At 39.7% G+C, this 21,116-nt stretch overlaps 1 protein-coding gene across 7 annotated transcripts in view; it reads right to left on the reverse strand.

Annotated features, from left to right (window-relative positions):
- Positions 1–21,116, reverse strand: part of CCDC138 (coiled-coil domain containing 138) — a 113,622-nt gene that overhangs the window by 28,951 nt on the left and 63,555 nt on the right. For 6 of the 7 annotated variants that reach the window (XM_056114679.1, XM_056114678.1, XM_056114683.1 and 3 more), the window contains exons 10-11: positions 18,600–18,764; positions 6,925–7,041 (exon numbers count right to left, since the gene is read on the reverse strand). In XM_056114679.1, coding sequence (XP_055970654.1) covers positions 6,925–7,041; positions 18,600–18,764 — 282 coding nt within the window. The remainder of the gene's footprint in view (positions 1–6,924; positions 7,042–18,599; positions 18,765–21,116) is intronic. The other variant, XM_056114684.1, reaches the window with a different exon arrangement.

Here is a 21,116-nt window from a genome sequence, read left to right on the forward strand (position 1 = left end):
ATCATCTAGCATTGCCTTCTTGGCAGGTTTGAGTGATGGTGGGACTGGTGTCGAAATATGAAAAGTAACCAAAGTAGAGAGAGCATAAGGGGGAAATTGTCTGCCACACAGGCAGGGGGAGGATTGGAATGCGGGGGAGAGGGGGGGTAATACTGGGGATTTTGGTGGTGGAAAATGTGCACTGGTGAAGGGATGGGTGTTTGAAGATTGTGACCAAAACTCAAACATGAAAGCTTTGTAACTGTATCTCATGGTAAATCCAAAAAAGGAGGGGAAAATAATAATAATAATAATAATAATAATTTAAAAAATTTTAAAAAAGAATTAGAAAAGTTCCTGCCATAGAGACAGGGTGGGGTGGGGGTTGGGGGTGTCGAGGTGATGGGAAATACACAATGATAGAGGGATAGGTGTTGGAACATTGTATGACTGAAAACAGATCATGAAAAGCGTTGTAACTGTGTATTTCACATGATTCAATTAAAAAAAATTAGGGGCTCGAGAGATAGTATAGCAGGTAGGGCATTTGCCTTGCATGTGGCAGACCCAGGTTCAGCATGAAAAGCTCTACCAGTACCAACCAGCTTCTCAGGTAATGTAACTTCTCAGATTATATATTTATATATGGAGAGAGATATAATATAATTCCTCGATACTGACTATAGAGATACCATGATAAGAATATTTAGTGGATTCAAAGATAAGATGGTAAAACTAGATAATGAAGCAAAAGAAAGTGAAGCAAGAATACAAATATATAGGAGAGGGCTCCCATGGCAATGAATTCCTGGAAAGTAATAAAAACAACTGCACCAATGCTGCAAACCCACCTTGAGACACAGGAACTAAAAACCTGATTGGTAAGATCTTTACCTGGGGCCAGCACAGACCCAGAGAAGGCTGTATACCCCCTCCCGCCTCCAGCCCCCTCCCAAAAGCTCCAGCAGGAACAAAGGCAAGAAAAGGAATTTCAAAGAAGACCATCAACTTCTTCCAACTCTACCCCCTTGGCAAACACCCTAGCGAAGGATTCTTACTAGATAGAAAGTCCCACGTGAGGCAAGTTGGGAGAAAATCTATAAAAGCCAACTTGAACAAAGAAAGTGATGCAGGAAGGCGTAGGATAACATTGGTTTGTCATTTCTCCCTGCCCTAGGGAGCTTAGGTTTATTGGGTTACACCCACCACAGTGCTCCTGAGGCACTCCCATTCTTCTGTGTTTATCTTTAACCTCTTCTCTGCTATCTAAATAGGTGCTCTGCTATCACCTATTTCCCCTAAGCATACCTGTGACTTGTAAAGTCAAATTCCTCAGGAATCTCTGATTTTGTATTTGTAAGTGAAATATTGCTTTTCTCCTTCCCTTATGTTCTTTGTATAGTTTACTTCAGAGCAATGTCCCTTTTGGATAGACACAGGAAAACATTTAATACTATGCTTTTGTAACTTGGGAGTTAATTGACTCCAAATAATATTCACTCCAGGGCATCTATTCTCTCCACTTAAGCCTCAGTTTCCCTTAGTTCCTAGCACCCCAAAAGCAGGGTCCCAACAAGGGAATGGATGGACCCAGGGCAAGCTGTGAGCTACCCTGGCATGGAAATGGGCCGGGCCAAGCGCCATAATACTTAACTATACGCTAAGTGCACGTCATGGACAAATTCTGTCTTAATCCAAAGAGTAACAACTGGATTAGGACCCTGCTAGGGTTAGGAAAGACTAATCTGGCCTGAGCACTGTAGTCTGGGATCTATAGTGAGATGTCCCCAGCAGAGCCACTTACAAGCTTAATGTATCTCTTACTTTGTCCATACAAAATGACTAGAAAGTACCTTTAGAGAGATAGAGAGAGAGACAGACAGGCCATGGGGGACAAGGATATAGCAGGGAAACTGGGGGTACGAGTGGTGAGAAATGTACACTGTTGAAGGAACTGATGTTGAAACATTACATGATTGAAATCCAATCATGAACAACTTTTGTAACTGATTCAAAAGAAAGAATATAAGGTATGTATATACAAGGGAATACTATGTAGCAATTCGAACAGATGAAGTCATGAAATTGCTTATACATGGATGGATCTGGAGAGAAGTAAGTTAGGTAGAGGGACACAGAATCATCAAACTTATGTGGGATATAAAGAAACACTGTAAGAGAACAATGCCCAAAAACAATAGAAATAAAGGGTAGGAGAACTGATCCTTTGTAGGAAGTTTGCCACAGTAGGGAGAGAAGGGAAGGGACCACTATGACAATGACAGGGGGAAGGGGCCAATTTGGAAAAGAACTGGGTGATGAAAGGATGCACACTTTCAGTAACAGAATTGCAAACAATAGGAAAAAAGAAAAAAGGAAAAATGTCTGTCATAGAGGCAGGCTGGGGGGCAAGAGGGAAATAGATACTGTTGGAGGAAAGGGGACACTGATGAAAAGATTGTTGCTCTATCACTGTACGTCTGAAACTCAATCATGAAGAACTTTGTAAGTTATAATTCGATAAATTAAAAATAAAGCAATACAACATCACAACAACACCTTTAGAAAGGTGAAAATGCAAACCACAAACACTAAGCATTGATGAGGATGTGGAGCAACAGGAAATCTTACCCACTGCTGCTGGAAAATATGAAATGATATTGGAAAGCTGTTTGAAGTTTTTTAAATACTAAACATATTTTTACCTTATCATCTAATAATTGTGCTACTTGGAATTTACATTTAAAAAATTGAAAACTTATGTCCATGCAGCTTCCCGTGACATATTCGATATGCCAAAAACAGTAACAAGTCTCACAATTTGTTGTGAGACGTTACTGGTGCCCACTCAAGCAAATCGATGAACAACAGGAGGACAGTGCTACGGTGTAGTGCTATGTCCATGCAAAAAACTGTCCATGGACATTATAGCACCTTTATATAGCATACTTGGCGAACCTTGAAAGCAATGAAGATGCCCTTCAGTGGGTGGGCTGACAAAGTGTGGTATATTTACAAACTGAAATGTTTTTCAGTACTGAAAAGAAATGAGCTATAAAAACATGTAAATTCATGAAGGAACCTTAAATGTATACTGCTCTGTAAAAGATTTTGAAAAACACAAAACTATGAAGAAATATTGATTATTGATTTACAGGAATTATATTATTCTATATGATATTAAATTTTTCAAAACTCATAGAATATACAGCATTGTACAAGAGTAAATTCTAATGCAAAACATGGACTTTGGGATATGATAATATATCACAGCAGGTTCAAGAAATGTAACAGATGTTGCATTCTGATGCTGACTGTTGAGAAGATTCAATGTTTGGGAGTAGGGTAATCTACATATTTCTGCTCAATTTTACAAAGTAGGTGAATTAAACCTACTGTAAACAAATAAAAGTTATTTTCTTAAATCTTTATAGTGATGGTTCTATTCTGTACTCCTGAGGTTTGACTCTTGGTACTGCATGGTCCTGTACATGGTCCTGGTGGTGCCCCAAGCACTGCCAGCAGCAACGCCACAGGCCTGAGTGCCTTGGGGAGCGGCTCCTGCCCACAAGCACTTCTGGGGATGACACCTATTTTTAAAATAATTTTGAAAAAATGGATGGAAAAGTGTTGAGAACATTACTTTTCACTAGAAAAGTAGATGCAGATTAGTAACTGCCTAAAAAAGCACATTTGCTGGGGTGCTAACAATATATTTGAGAACAACAGAAATAAACTGCAAGAGGTCTAAAAGAAAACAGTATTTGGAAGGAAGATAAAAGAGTTTCATTTAGTTTTGTGAAAATCTAGTCCTTCACAGGTGAAAGTATGCATTCAGCCAACATTTTCAGAAACCATAAAATCCATGAGATTGCAAAAATACAGCAGTGACATTAACCACTGTTACTTTACAAAACTCTGGTTGATGAAACACATAAATTAAAAATTATATCCTCTGTGTGTCTACATGCACACATATGTAACCTGTACTCACTCAGGTGCTCCAAGGAGGAATCTCATTTGCAACAGTACCTCGGGAAAGATTTTTTCTGCAACATCAATCATTCTACTACTTAGTCATCACAATTATACTGGATGGTTTTGATGTACAATTCCTAAATTCCATAGGACTAACATTAAATAAACTGAGTAATTTTTTGTATTTCTCCAACTTTAATCAAATATAATTTATAAAAGCATTTATCAATAATTTGGGTAATAAAATTTTATGAATCTGCTATAATTAATACAAATGACTATATAATATTTACACTCCATAATTTAAATCAAATCATTCTTTTTATTTTTTGGCTTTTTGGGTCACACCCGGTGATACTCAGGGGTTACTCCTGGCTTTGCACTCAGGAATCACTCCTGGCGGTGCTCAGAGGACCATAAGGGATGCTGGGAATCGAACTCAGGTCAGCCCCATGCAAGGCAAATGTCCTACCCGCTGTGCTATTGCTCCAGCCCCAATCAAATCATTCTTAAAATAAGTAGGTAAAATATATTTCAATTTACAAGATGATGGAAAATTTTTCTTCACAAATTATCTAAATAACCATTGCCCCATTTAGCTAGTGTATATTTATTGGCATAAAATATAATAAATTGTCAATTTTGTTTTTGTTTGGGGATCACAGCTGGTGATGCCCAAGAGTTACTCCTGGCTCTGTGCTCAGGAATTACTCCTGGTGCGGATCAGGGGACCATATAAGAGTTTGATCAATCCCAGGTTGCTGCATGCAAGGCAAGAACACTACCTGCTGTATTATCAGTTTGGCTCTAAATATTCAGTCGAGTATAAAAAAGATTTTATGGTGGGAACTTGTCTTCAGTGGAAACATGCCATTTGGAAGGGCATGGGGAGGCAGGGAGGAAAGGAAATAACGACCATCGTGGAGGAAATGTTCAACCAGGAGGAGGAAGTGATGCTGAAAGGTGGCAAAGTGCATGATACGATCAGTTACAGCACTGTAAACCACAAAACCAAAACTTAACCAAAAAAGCACCTCTCTGTGAGGCAAACAGATGTAGCGGAGGATCGCACTGGTGGAGGGAAGAGGACACTGGTAAAGGGATTAGTGTTGAAACACTATATGCCTGAAACCCAAACATGAAGAACTTTGTCATTTCACATAGACTAAATAAAAAATAAAATTTAAAAAAAATTCACATTGGGGGCCAAACAGTATAGCAAGCAGGGCACTTGCCTTGCACACGGTTGATCTGGGTTCAAACATCGGCATCTCTCCCCAGGGCTACCCCAGTAGTGATCCCAGAGCAAGGAGTCAGCCCTGAACACAGACCAGTATGGTCAAAAAAATACAACACATGGAGGTATGGTGCTGCCAGCAGGTCAATCTATACCTGTGAGGCGAGTGCATCAGTAGCCTGATGGCGCCTTCAGACTTCCAGATACTCCAGATTTGCTGCTGTGCCTTTGGCCAGACCCAAAAAACTTGGGGCAAAGTTTACCAAGAAAGTAAATGGCCAAAAGTTAGGTATGTGGGAGACACATCCACAAACCACCTCCAGCTCAGCTATGTAATTGGAAGCATGGCCTCTCTGGTTCCAGATCGAACTACTTAAAGGTCATAATCCCAGAGACTCAGAAACGAATCTCGGAACCCAAAGGCTTTTGGCAGAAATGCGTCCTGTTCCTGCAGTAGGTTACTGGCGCTGAGCCACTCCAGGTGGGAATAGGTTTCATGCCTTGGCCTGTTCCCCCTGGTGGCCCAGTGACCACCATCCTCCAGAGACCACTGGACAGTCAGGTTTGGGCTTGCAGTGACAAGATACACAGGGCCTCACCAGATGAGGGTGGAACCGGCCTTTTCCTCCCCATCCCAACGAGACCCCAAGTTGCTGCCTACAATCGGCCTCTCTGGCTCCTGATCAAGCTGATTAATGGCCATGATCCCAGAGACTCAGAAACAAATCTCGAAACCCAGAGTGGTACCTCTGGGTTTTAATCAGCTCATCCTTCACGCCTACCGAGGTCACAAGTTGCCCCCCACGAGCGGCTCTCCAGCATGGCCATGGCTCCAGAGGCAAAAGGACTTAATCCAGAGCCTGAGAGCTTGCAGAAGAAAAGTAAATGGACTATGTGTTAAACTACAGCGCCATGCCTCCCCGGGAGGGAAAAGGTGTTGCTTCCTTCCACCTTTCCCTCCCACCCCCCACCCCCCGGCAGCAAGGTGGCCACCGCCTCAGAGCTTATAGGAAAGCCAGGTATGAGCTGGCGGTGACGGGGCAACTGCAGTCTCATGGGAAGGGGGGCGGTACTGGCTCAACCTTCACGCCCTATCAAGGTCACGAGTTGCCCCCCACAAGTGGCTCTCCGGTACAATCATAACACCAGACACACAGAAACCATTTTCGTAATTATTGTAACTATCTGGCTCTTTGCAGAAATCCAAAATCATTATATGATTCTCATATAATTGTTGGGGGGAATTCTAAACAATAATGGTGCATGTTTTGTCAAAATAATGAATGTAATCAATGTAGAGAAAAATTAAGTAGAAACCATCTGCCCCACAGGCACTGGGGGGGCATATTGGGGTTCTTGGTGGTGAACAATGAATACTGGTGAAGGGAAAGGTGTTTGATCATTGTATGACTGAGACTTAAACATGACAGCTTTGTAATTTTTCCCACAGTGATTCAATAAATATAAGAAGAATAAATAAATAAATAAATAAATAAATAAAATTATGAAAAAAATACAACACACACACACACACTTTTCATGTTGGCTTTAACAGTAAACTGATATAAAGATACAATTCCAAAACTATAAAAGCAATGATATAATACATGTTAAGTCAAATATGTATACATGAAAAGTGATATGTAAAAAAGGGTAAAGAATAGTGCTAAAGACAAAGAAATATTTTAAGATATGAAAGCATAATATGCAGACATTCTAATATTAAGTACCTGTGTTCCTGTATCTAGCTGCCTTAGAGACCAATATATAAATTTTACAAAAGGTTCATGAAGTTTGGCGTTCACAAATGGCATCCACTGTAGCTGCTCTGTTATCGTAGGCAAAAGCTAAAAATAAAATAAGCACAGTTTTTTAATAATTACTACAATTTCTAAAAATTAACATTTTCTAAAAAGAAAAGAATTTGCTAACACAAAACCTTTCCTGGAAACCGCAGGGTCAAAGAGATAACGCAGGGGCAAAACAATTGCATTGACTGGCTTAATCTCCAGCATACAAGGTGTGGCTAAGAAAACCCAAATAATAATAAAACTATGTGCAACACCATGTGGAAATAAAGATTTGGAATTTTAGATTATCTATTTCCATTGACTTGTCAAGAACTGTAATGAAACTGACTTACATAAGGGTGAAGGAGATAGCTAGAGATTTTAAGTGTCAAAGGTCTGGGTTACTCCGCAATACCGCATGGTCCCCAAAGCAACACCATGTGTTGCCCAAAACCCAAAACATACAATAAAGAGATTTATACAAACATACTCTCTGAATCTTAAATAGTTAAATGTATTTATGATATTTATATAACCACAAAAAAGTATGATGATATATCATGAGTACGGCAAGCATATGAGATAACCCACTGGCCTTTCTGTTGAAAGTGTGGCATGTCATTCCCACAAAGACACACAGTACAAGAAAAGCAAGAAGAGTCTATATTCCAGGAATGGGAGTGTTACAATAATAATGAGTTAGCCACGGTGGAAAAATTAAGTCAATGTTGCAGAAAAGGCTGAAACTACAAAGATCTTGCTGAAGCTTCAATGTATTGAGCTAAAGTGCAGAAATAAGTGAAAAATGGGTACTAAGATGTAAATATTGAGTCAGAGAGAAGATTCAAAGAGCTGCTTTGCAGAGGCTGAAGTAATAGCACAGTGGGTAGAATGTTTGCACGAGGCCTACCCTGAGTGCAGAGCCAGGAGTAACCCCTGGTGCATCACAGAATGTGACCCAGAAAGAAAAAAAAAAGTAAACAAAGGGCTGCTTTGCATGCATAAACCTGTTTGATCCCTAGCACCAGGTAGTGCCTCAAAATAAGGCTGTTAAAAAAAAAAGGAGAGAGAGAGAGACAGAGAGAGAGAGAAAGAAAGAGAGAGAGAGAGAGCGCGCACTTTTATTTTCAACTATTCTGAATTTGGAGGAGTTATCCAAAGAAAGGTATAACTGATTTAGTTCTAGGTTTTACCTTTTGTCTGTTATAAAGATAATAAAGACTTGAGGTTATATTAGAAAAATAATAATGATATCAATGTTTATTGATATGAAAATGTCAATAGGGTAATAAAGAGGCAAGTAGAAGATCCCACTTAAAGCATCACCAAGTGTAACCCAAAAAGAAAAAAAATTATATTTTAGAAAGAAATAAGATATACTAAGTAAAATTTTAATAATTTGGGAGATATGTACTCTCCTCTTTGCTTTTCTTAAGTATCTTTATAATTAGTGCCAATTTGAAACAGACAAAAAATCTGAAAAGATATTATAATTTCTTCCACATGCTTTTCTCAATTGGCTAAAAGACTTCAAGACCATAAAGTGATATACTAAGCGTATTACTTCTGGCATACTTGGATACTAGTCTAACAAGATCACTTAAAACGTTTCTGAAAAAGCATATATACAAAGACATTTATTGCTATTTTGTATAATTAAAAACCTGGCAGTAATTGTCTAGCAATAAAGAAATAGTTCATTTTAATGTATTTCCATTAAGTGGACTAAAGATAATGACAGGGCCAGAGCAACAGTAGAGCAGGCAGGGAGTTTGCTTTGTGCATGTCTGACCCAGGTCAATTCCTGGCATCCCATGTATGGTACTGTAGTTCCCCGAATACCGCCAGGAGTAATTCCTGAGTGTAGAGCCAGGAGTAACCCTGGAGCATTGCTGGCTGTGACCCAAAAAGCCAAAATATATATATACAAATATATATCTGTATATATATTTAGTAATAATAAAAAAAATTAAAGATAATGAGAAAAAGAGTAGTAATAAATGTAGTAAAAATTTATGTACAAAATCTTATGAGTAAGACTACAAATGTGATAAATAAGGTACAAAAATAACTGGGGCCAAAGAAATAGTACAGCTGGCAGGGAGCTTCCCTTGTATGTAGCAACCCCGGGTTCAATCTCCAGCATCCCGTATGGTACCCAGAGCACCTCCTGGAGTGATCCCTAAGTACAGAACTACAAAGGAGCACCACTGGGTGTGGCACAAGAACAAAACAAAACCAAAAAAATATGAAAATAACTAAGTTTGAAAGGACATATTTAACTATTCACAGCAACAAACATAACTAAATAACCACTCCCTCTATTAAAATACTTTCTTTGTGGTGACACCTCCAAAGTCTTTATGGAACCAGAGGCAGATCCCTTTTCTTTCCAAGAGGGTCTGGGCAGTCCTGCATCTGACCACTGCCATCTCAGTAGACTCATCTCCACATCTCTGAAACCAAATCACTGTACGTGGTTTGAGTTCAAATGAGCTCAAAGACCACAATGTCACAAAAAGCAAAATACAATAAATAAAGTATGAGAGCTAAAATGAGAAAATGGCAATCAGAAATAACAGAAATGAAAAATATGGTAGGTGATATAACAAAAATAAAGAACATAGTAGGTGTTATAAGCAGAAATAAAGACTACAGTAGTGATATCAGTAGCGAATTAAAAAAAATAAACTCAATAGAAGAGTAAAACGTCTGAAAAGAATAAACATCAGAGAACTATAAATGAGGTCAAGAGAACAACAGAAGAAACATTACGCCCCAAAGGAACAAGAAAGCAAATTCAATGAAGAACCACTAGCTGAAGGAATCAGAGATAAGAATTTATTAGAATTGGTATCTTCGCTTGGAAGATATGCTAGGAGTTCCAGGGAGGCAGTCAGAGACAAAACCTGTCCTGGAAACTTCTCACAGTTACCCAAAAGCAGCAATCCAGCTCCCAGAGCAAATTGAAGTAAGAAAATAATAAAATTCAGAACAAAAATCAATGGTATTTTAATAAAGAAAACAAAACCAAGGGTCAACAAAATCAGGGGTACATTCTTTGAAAGAGTAAATGAGATTGTCAATCATTTAGCTAGCTCACTGAGAAAGAAAGAGAAAAATAACTAGGGTCAGAGATAAGAGGGGAGATTTACAATGTGCCTCATATATACAAAAGATATCATCTGATGTTATTATGAGTAACTTGACACCACCAAGCTCAAGAACATAAAAGAAATAGCTGAACTCTTAAAATCATTTGAACTACCAAGACTGAACCAAGAGAAAACAAAACCTGAATAGACTAATCTCAAGTAAGGAAATTAAAATATTAATTAAGAGTCCTGGACAGCACCACAGCACTGGAGATCCCTCTGGGCCCCATACTGACCCAATTTCACCAGGACACCCCAGATGGAGCAGGTGCAGTCTCCCCACCTACTCCAGATGGATTCCCAGTGACCAAGAGCTTCCACAAGCAAGGCCCAAGTATGCAGGTTCCAGGACTAAATCTCCAGGCCGCATGGTGGCAGAGGTGCCAGGCTGTCCCTCCCTGGCTCTCTGCTCGCTCTGTGGCCTGGCTATCACCCCACAAGCTTCCACCATCTTAGCGCACCAACAGTTCTGGTCCAGAGATGCCCACTTGAATCCAAAAATGGATTAGTGCCCTACAGAAATGTCTCTGGAACCCAACCATCTACAATCGAGGATCCCAGAAGCACACAGCTGCTTTGCAGTCGCAGAAACTCTCATGATATTCAAAATGAGCAATGGAAAATAAATTTTCTCGCATCTGCCCCTGGCAGGCAGGCTTAAATGAAGTATCTTGCCCATATCTATGCCTGACTAGGAACACCTGTAAAGGTGATTAAAGGCTGCTCCAAAAGCCTCCATCCCTCTCGGAGAGTCCGACAAACTACCAAGAGTATCCAGCCCGCAGAGCAGAGCCTGGCAAGCTACCCATGGCATACTCGTTACGCCAAAAACAGTAACAATGATGGTCCTCATTTCCCTGACCCTCAAAGAGCCCCCAATATGCCATGAGGCTATAACTAACAGGTGACAGGAACAAATGGAGACATTACTGGCGCCCGCTCAAGCAAATAGATGAATAATGGGGTGATAGTGATAGTGATCTCAGAATTGTGAAACCATCATCACAGACAATAATATTTAAGATCCAGAAGAACAGGCATATTTATCTGATTTTTAGTATCATCATAACATAGACTTCACAGAACAAGGTGGTAAGCGTAATCTCATTTCCTACTTTTTGGCAGTCTGTAAAGAACTCATATTAACTCTACATATGTGTTAGACATATGGTTAGAGTTTCATAAATGATATCTTATAATCCGCCTTTGCTTTCCTTGATAGGTAATCTAGTATTTTTAATCTCTTTACTTATTATAACACAACAAATTTTTTTCTTCTCAATTTTTAGTAGTTTCTCTCTCCAGGAATTTTTTCCATTTCATATAAATTATCTACTGTTTGTAGATATATAATGACGAAGTACTTTCTTTTGAAACATTTTATTTTTGCAAGAGCTAATAGTAATGTGGAGGCAGGCCTCTACTACCTCCACTACACCCAGGTGCTGTCACACTCCAGGACGCTTTCGGACACTAAGGCAAGACTCACACATGAGTGAAACCCCACAGAACCAGGAAAGTGGAACTCTGTGACCTTGGACTCCAGACTCAACAGGACCCGGGAACAGAGATCCTCGGCTTGCTCCCACCAATCTCCGGCATTCCAGGGCTTAAACCCAGAAACCCCACCCTACGCTGCCCTGTCTGCTTATACCAACCTCCAGCAACCCAGGGATTACACACAGAAGACCCACCCTCCCGTACCAGATAAATACCTGATTGGCAGACCTCCAGTACCTCCAATACCCAGCCACCACCACACTCCAGGACACTTTCCAGACACTTAATACCCATCTTCCAAGATTACACCATATTCATTAGGGTTCAAATATGATTTGAACCATGGAACAATTGCAAGGGAGATTAGAGGCCGCCCTAAAAGCCTCTATCCAGAAGAGCCTGGCAGGCTACCGAGAATATCCCGCCCACAGGGTAGAGCCTGGAAAGCTGTATGTGGTATATTCGATATGCCAAAACCAGTATATGCAATGGGTTTCATTCACCAGACCCTGAAAGAGGCTTCAATATGGCAGTGTTAAGAAGCATGAGGAAGGAGAGGCTGATAAAATCTCAAGGCCAAACCAGGCTGCCAAAACAAAGACAAAAATGACTGTCTTTACTTTCAATGCACTTATGCTGGCATTGGATACATCCATCGAGGACCTGATGGTACAAGCGCAAAAGATCAGTACGACATCATTGTTCTGACAGAGACGAGAAGGCATCAATCACATCATGCCATTTTCGACACTGGAAAAGAACTGTTCCTCAGAACATGTAACAAGAGGTGTTGGTGGTGTCAGTGTCCTTTCAACACAAACTTGGCCATGAACATTAATTCATTCCAATGCCTAACAACCCGAATCAGATGATTACACTTGAATAGATGTGACTCATTGCCGGCAGTTTCTATCTTCATTGTCTATGCACCAAAGTTGTCCAACTATGATGAAGGAGAAATTGAGAAGTTCTACATGGAGCTGGAGAAGTTCTATAAAGAAGACCACACCTTCTACAAGATCATTGTTGGTGATTTTAATGCCAAGATAGGACTAAGAAGATCAGCCGAAGAACTTCACACATCGGGATCCATGGCCTAGAATGGAACGAACAGGGTGAGAGACTGTCTGAGTTCATCATGTCGACCAAGACCAACCATGGTAACTCACAGTTCCAGACGGCCGAATCTGAACGTTGGACATGGAAGTTTCCCGGTGGATGGTTCCACAATGAAACTGACTACATCATATTCAATCGATGGTTTTGCCTGACCAATATTGCTGTTGTCCCAAAATTCCAAATGGGATCGGACCACCGTCTCCTTCGTGCAAAATTCTACTTCACAGAGCGAGGAGAAAGGGCTGCAAAGTTTCAGAAGAGAACTCCCAGAATGATCATCAACTGGGAACTCTATGGTACTATTGTGGGAAGATGTCGTCGTTGACAAAATTGACGAGGAATACAATCTACTGGTTCAGCACCCCCATGATTGTGCAAGGAACGCCGAGAGATAGCCACGAAAAGACACCTGTCTTAGAAAACTTTTGAGCTCATTTGCCAACGTGGTTTGGTGCAAGCCTCAGGCAACCGCAAGTGAACATCCAAGCTTGCAAAGCAGTACAGAGAAGTGATAAAGGAAGACCTCAAAGAGAGAAGAACAGCAGTGCTGGTAGATGCGGCAGAAGCCGGGAAAAGCATTCGCAATGCTCGCCTGTCCTTTGCCAACTACAAGACCAAGATGATTGCCCTCCAACGTCCTGATGGATCTATATATCTTCCAGGAAGGGCAATGGAGAAGATCATCCATGACTTCTACTCGGATCTCTTAATAGCTACATCCACCTGCCCACATACCAAATTCCGCAGGATGGATCTTTTTCCCAACGTTCTCCCTTACTAAATCGAACACACCATTTCATCAGTAAAGAAGTGAACAGCACCCGGCCCAGACAATGTCAGACCTGAACACCTGAAGAACCTGCCGTCAGTACTCATCAATACGCTGGTCGGCTCTTCACATGCTACCTGCCTGAATGCAAGGTTCCATCCCGATGGAAAACCAGCAGGACTGTACTATTGTACAAGTGAGACATCCACGACATTGGCAACTATCACCCGATCTGCCTATTGTCTGTCATCTACAAGTTGTTCACTCGAGTCATCCTGAATAGGATTGGCAGAACACTAGATGAAGGACAACCATGCAATCAAGCCAGGTTCTGCAAAGGATTCAGTACAATCAACCATATCCACACGATAACCAAGCACACTGAGGTTTCTCGGGAGTTCAAGATGCCACCCTGTCTAACATTCACTGATTTAAAGGCCTTTGATTCTGTTGAGAATGAAGCAGTCATTAAAGCCCTAGCCAAACAGGGCATTCAAACTCAATACATCAGGATCCTCTGTGAGCTGTATTACAGATTCGCTACCCTACCAGAATCTCACCATTCTACAAAGAAGCGATCATCTATGTCAAGAGGGGTGTTTGGCAGGGCGATACCATTTCACCAAAACTCTTCAGTGCCACCATCGAGAACATCATGCAGTGACTGGAATGGAAAGGAATGGGAGTGAAGATAGATGGTCAGCAACTATACCACCTCTGCTTTGCTGATGACATCGTTCTAATAACACCAAACATTAGTCACGTGGCACAAATGCTGGCCGATTTCGACCATGAGTGTGAAAAGGTCAGACTCCAGCTAAATCTCATGAAGACAATGTTTATGAGAAACAGTCTCATTCCTGATGTTCCATTCACTCTCAACGGGACGAATATCTCCAAAGGCAACAGTTATGTGTACCTAGGTCGGGAAGTCAACATGATGAATGACCTGGCACCTGAGTTGTGCAGGAGGGAGAGAGCGGGTTTGAACACCTTCAAGAGCGTCAAAGAAAAAGCTAAGAGGAGGAAGAACCTCTGGCTCCGGGCATGTGCCCGGGATGTCTTCGATTCCACTGTTCTTCCTGCATTAACATACACCTCAGAGACCTGGGATCTACGAAAACAGGATGAGAACACTATTTGGGTCTCCCAAAGAGAAATCGAAAGAGCTATGCGCAGAGTATGACACTTCACTCAAATGAGAGAAATAATCCGGAGTTCCGAGCTCCATGAACAGTCAAGAATCAGGGACGCTGTCTCGTTTGCCAAGGCGTTGAAAATCAGATGGGCTGGACATAATGCGATTTGGAGATGACCACTGGACCAGAGCCATTACCGACTGAAGTCCATGGGACATCAAAAGATCGTGTGGCCGCCCACCTACGAGATACTCAGACTTCTTCATCAAGACCCTGAATGATTGGTTTGAGGCTCTTTGTGTTCCTGGAGCAAACAGACACCATTGGGCTACACTAGCACGTGAGAGCAATGAGTGGAGACATTACTGGCGCTCTCTTGAGCAAATCTATGAGTAACGGGATGTCAAGTGATCAAGTGAATAGTAATATCCACTTTTCCAGTTTGATCCCGACATTGTATATGCTCCCCTTTGCATAGACCAGAATGTTCCCGAGCACAGAACCAGGAGTAAGCTCTGCATCCTGGAAGATAATCTCCCTTACCAAAAGAGAGAGAGACAGAGACACACACACAGAGACACAGAAAGAGAGAAGGCGGGGGAGAGAGAGACTGATAGGGGGGAGCTAGATATTTGAGTATTTGCAGAGAAACTAACTGGAATAACATTTACAACTATCTTTAAAACACTTTAAAGGGCCAGAGAACAGTACAGCTGGCTGTCAGGACCCTTGCCTTGCATGAAGGCAACCCATGATTGATCCCAGCATCCTTTTTGCCTCCCCCTTCCCACCCTGAGCAACACCATGTAATTTCTGAGAGCAGAACCTGGAGTAACCCAGAGCATTGCTAGATGTGGCCCCAAAGCAAAATAAAACAAAAACACCAAATGGAAAAAAAACAAGTAAATATGTTATCTATTTAATAGAGATTAAGGCATTTAGCTTCTACAAGTCTTTACTTCTATGTATTTTTTAAATTTCCATGCAAGATTTTGAAAAAGTTTTCATTTAGATTTTACAATTTTTTTCTTAAAGCGGATTGAAAAAGTAATTTTTCAATTTTCCTCCCATTCTTGTTGCTGTTACTTAAATCTCCAGGGGTTCAAAAAGCTGTTGTAGAGCTTGTGCTCTGAAATTTGGCTGCAGTGTACACGAGTAGCACCAAACTTGGTTGCACACACTTCCTCATAGTGAGCTGTCCAAGACAAACAGCAGTGTACATTATATCACTCATAATGTGCGGCAATGCCAGGAATAAATTCATAGCATTATCCAAGCAAACTTCTATCACGGAACCACATTCTTGAGCCCTTGAAAAGATGTTTTCTTTTAAATTTTAATCAAACTTCAACTATTAGTCATAAATTTAAATAGACATCAGTCTATTTAAATAAGTTATGTCAACTTTCAGATAGCCTTATCTTTAATATATTTTGTAGTAAAACTGCCACAAATTGTTTACAAATTGCCATAGTCTGAATATTTGGAGTAGAAATTATTACCTCAAAATTTATGTTTCAGGGATGAAAAGACACCCCAGGGAATAAGGAGCTTGCTTTGCATCCCCCCAAGTCCAGTATAAATCTTTGGCACAACATATGGTCTAAGGAGCACTATAGGGATCACTCTGAGCAGTGTCACGAAAAGTTTCAGGATACTGAATTTGGCTATAATTCTTATATGAATCCAAAAATATATATAAAATAAATATCTTTTGATCATTAGGTATAAACTTTTACTATGCTGTTCAATTTGGTTTGCTAGGCTCTGTTGAGGATTCATGCCTAAATATATCATGGATATTGGTCTATAGCTTTCTTTTTTTTTTCCAGTTAGGCATTTCATTTAATAGAAATGGTGATAAAAATTTAAAGTAGATATGTTTCAAATTTGAAGGCTAGAGGTTGGGCATAATTTTCTTTTGTGAAGAAATTCTTCCTCTTCTCTCCTCTATGCCACTGGAGACAGAAAGTAAGCATCTAAGTGGAGAGGCACAAACAAAATTTTAGCAACAAAAATCTTATCTCATTAGTTTCCTGTTTTTAAAGTTTTGTTGTTATTTCAAGTTTCAGTTTTATTTTTTATTTTACACACCATGATTTACAATATTGTAAATATGAAGGCTTCATGCACACAAGCTTCCAAGACCATACCTTCCATCCACTTTAACCCACTCCTGTTCCTCCCACAAGCACAATCTCTAGACCAGTTATCAAGTTCTGTTGCCTTTAGCCCTCTGTTCTCTTATGTCTTTACATCCACATATGAGAGACCATTCTGTATCTATCCTTCTAAGAAGTCATTTTACTCAGCATGATACTTTCCAGATCCATCCACGTTATGTTTTGTTTTATTGCATAAAGATCTGACTTTGCTGTAAGGGTAATGAAAACTTAAGAGAATGAGTTCAGAGGTGCTACCTCCTTTAACTTTCTGAAACACTGTAATATTAAACCCCAAAGTATTTCTATTTATTACTTTCATTCACTTGAAGATAATGCTTGCTTTATTCAGAAACTGATAATTGTGCATATTTCAGTCCTGTATAATTAGTGAACTGATCTTTTATAATTATGTAATGACCTGCTTTGTCTCTTTTAATAGTTACTGACTCATTTTGCCAGATAGTTTTTCTCAACTATCCCTACACTCTTTCATCTAGCATCTACATGGAGTATCTTCTATTCTTTTTACTTTCACCCTGTGTGTATCTGCAGAGTCTTTGGCAGAAAACAAACAGCTTAATTTGTTCAAAAGTGGAGTAGATCCTCTCAAGGAATACTGGGTGGCCCCAGAGCCTCTCCTGGAGATTTTAAATCAGTCAACTGAGTCAAATTCTAGATCCTAAGGATGCTTTGCATCTCAGGCCCCATGGAACTGGGGGGAAAAGTACTCAGAAATAGTAAGAGGGCCACAATGTACCTGGGATCAAATGGGGGTGGGCACATGCAATGCATATGTCCAAACTGCTACATTATCTCCTCTATCCTGACCTCCCCATGTCACTTTTAAAAAAATCTATTCAGCTAATTTTAGTACTTTTAAATAGAGAGTTTAAATTTTAGTACTTTTAACTGGGGAGTTTAATTTGCTATACTTACATAATACAAATAGGAAATGACCTCACTTCCTTCTTATTTCTTCCTTCCTTTATTCCTCTTAGTGCCTTCCCACATTTACATCTCACTGATGTAAATAACTTTCTAAAATAAATTTTCTAAAACTAACCTTTGAAATATGCTGGCTAATAACCATAAAATCATTTATGAAAATATTAGACAAAAATAAATGATAACTACTCTTCAAAGTTTTAATATATTTCCTATGAAATACAGCTTAAATCTCTAATGATCATATATTCCAACTAATGTTTATAATTTAAATTATCATTTCTCTTGGTTAAGAAGCTTCTTTAAAATAAAACTACTCACCTCTTCATGATAAAAACAAAATAAAAATAATTAACTGGGATTAGTTTCCTATAATTTTACAAAGATTTTTACATATTTCTTTTCTTTTTTGTTTTGCTTTTTGGGTCACACCCAGAGTTGCACAGAGGTTACTCCTGGTTCATGTTCTCAGGAATTACTCCTGGCGGTACTCACGGGACCATATGGGAAGCTGGGAATCGAACCCGGCTTTATTTTTTTTCCCAGCATATTTCATTTCATTTTCCTAACTCTAATAGTTTTTTGCCTTCTTTGAAGTAGTTTTTTAATTTCTGGCCTCTATTAAAAAATAAATTTCTATTTTATTAAAAAAGTAAACATAAATTGATTTTAACTGAGTATGTAACGAAAGTTCTAGAACTACCATAGAGTCAATTTTCTGTCAAAAATATTTTCAATATTTTCTCTTGGTAAAATCTGCAAAAAGTTCTGTACTTAAAACTTTTCTTCTCTACTGTATAATAATTTCAAATTGAAAACAAACCTTTACACACTTTTCTTGAATACCAGTTTTCTGAGAAGCAAATTTGAGCAGTGGTTTTTCACCATCCAATCCAGATTCTTCATTTTTCTGTTTGCTAAGATGATGATCTGAAATCCAGTCCATGAAGACTGTTAAGAGTTCATAAACTTGGCCATTAAGCAGTACCTACATGTAAAAAATATTTGATCAAGCAATTCTTTCAGTTTCCAAATTATAAAACATCAAAGGCAAGCTTTAAATCTGGTAAGCAATTAAAATCTACCTAAATTCACTTCACTAAAATATGTACTAAATGACAATTCTTCAAATGATAGAAATTCCAAACTAAATATTTTTAGTAGGGCAATAGGCCCTACTAATAAGGATAAACTGTTATCAAAAGAATTTTAATTAAAATTCTTTAAATCTGTTAACAGAGAAAAAGCAAACAAAAAAAAACTGCCTTTAACACAAGAATATGAAACACATGGGGCAGAGAAAATACAGCAGAAAAGGCACTTGCCTTTCATGTGACAGGACCTGGGTTCTTTAATCTCCAGCACCACCCAGGGTCCTGGCAGAAGTAAGTCCTGAGTACCATCAGACAAAATCCAAGCAAAACAAAAACAAAGTATGAAGCACTGAAAGATAGTAAAAACTTATTTCAAAGGCTAAATAAATCCCACCACTGTATGAATAGTATTCTCTTCTTTCCCTGAACATTGTTTCTGTCCTTGTCATTGCATTATACTGTAGCACTGTCCTCCAGTTGATCATGTTGATCATCCGATTTGCTCAAGCAGGCAGCAGTAACATCTCCATTGTGAGACTTGTTGTTACTGTTTTTGGCATATTGAATACACCACGGGGAGCTTGCCAAATTCTGCTATGGGGGCAAGATACTCTCAGTAGCTTGCCGGGCTCTCCGAGAGAGGCAGATCCCTTGGTCGGCCACGTGCAAGGCAAACACCCTACCCATTGTGCTATAGCTCCAGCCCATTATATAATAGTATAATAGCATTATAATATCATAATAGTACAATAGCATATTATTCTCAAATAAGAAATGTACACATAAAAATATACATGTATATATATTTTCTTCCCTTAGAAATCCTGTTCTCTAAATCTACTGACATGGGAAGAAAAGATTCAGAATGAAATACTGCCAAAAAATTGCAAATCAAGACCATTTTTTTTCTTTTTGGGTCATACCCAGCGATGCACAGGGATTACTCCTGACTCTGCACTCAGGAATTACTCCTGGCGGTGCTCAGGGGGCCATATGGGATGCTGGGAATTGAACCTGGATAGGCCGCGTGCAAGGGAAACACCCTACCCGCTGTGCTATTGCTCCAGCCCTGCAAATCAAGACCATTTTTAAGTATTCCTTTAAGTCACTTTTATGTGCATTTAATCCAACATTTATCACATTAAACTTTAACCAAGAAAATATGTTAAATTTAATTAGTTTTTGAAAAATATGAAAAACCAGAAATATAAAAAGCTAGTATTAAGCATAAACACATTCACAAAAATAATCATGTAATTGAAAACAAAATGTTATACACTTCTTTTTTTTTTTGGTATTTGGGCAATACCTGGCAATGCTTAAGGACTATTTTCAGCTCCATGCTTGCAACCACTACTGATGCTGCCAGGGGGCCATGTGGTACTAGGAATCAAACCCAGGCTTCCTGTATGCAAAGCATGAACTCAACCTTTGGTCCAAACATGAATACTCCAAATGGTACTAGGAATCAAACCCAGGCTTCCTGTATGCAAAGCATGAACTCAACCTTTGGCCCAAACATGAACACTCCAAATACAAACTTTAGATGAAAACAATCATTTTTATATTTTAGTATAAAAATCTTTATTCCCAGGTTAACTTTTAGATTTCAGGGCCACATCCACCACTGCTGCTACTTCAGCAGATTTCAGGGGATCAAGAGGAGCCATCAAACCTGAGTCTCCAACAAGCAAAACATGCATTTGCACACTAGCCCATTGAGGAATCTTCTGAGCCTCCGACTGCTCTATTTATTGAGGTGGGGGGGTCCAACAGGCATTCCCTGCAGACTCTTCCTGGTTCCCTGCTCAAGGATTGCGCCCAGTGGTACAGGAAACCATGCCGTGCCAGGGGTCAAATCTAGGCTTCCACATTCAAAGCAGGAGCTCTAGCCCTCTGAGTAATTTCACCAATCCCTCAGTATATCTTTTATTTTGTTTCCCACATTTGATTTTAGGAGCACATCCAACAGAGCTCAAGGGCTACCCCAGACTTAGTGCTTGGGGGACCATATAATTAATGTGACAACTGAATCTAGGGTTCCCGCATATAAAGCACAACTTCAGTCCATCGAGTTGTCTCTCTGGACCCTATTTTTCTTTGTTTGTTTGGTTTGGTTTTCTGAGCCACACCGAGCATTGCTCAAGGCTCTATGCTCAGGGATCATTACTGGTGGGCTCACGAAAACATAAGGGTTACTGGGGAATCAAACCCAGGTGAGTCTCCTGCAAAATAAGTGCCATACC

Source organism: Sorex fumeus, unplaced genomic scaffold (assembly GCF_029834395.1).
Source record: "Sorex fumeus unplaced genomic scaffold, SorFum_2.1 ptg000026l, whole genome shotgun sequence".
Classification (NCBI taxonomy): Eukaryota; Metazoa; Chordata; class Mammalia; order Eulipotyphla; family Soricidae; genus Sorex; species Sorex fumeus.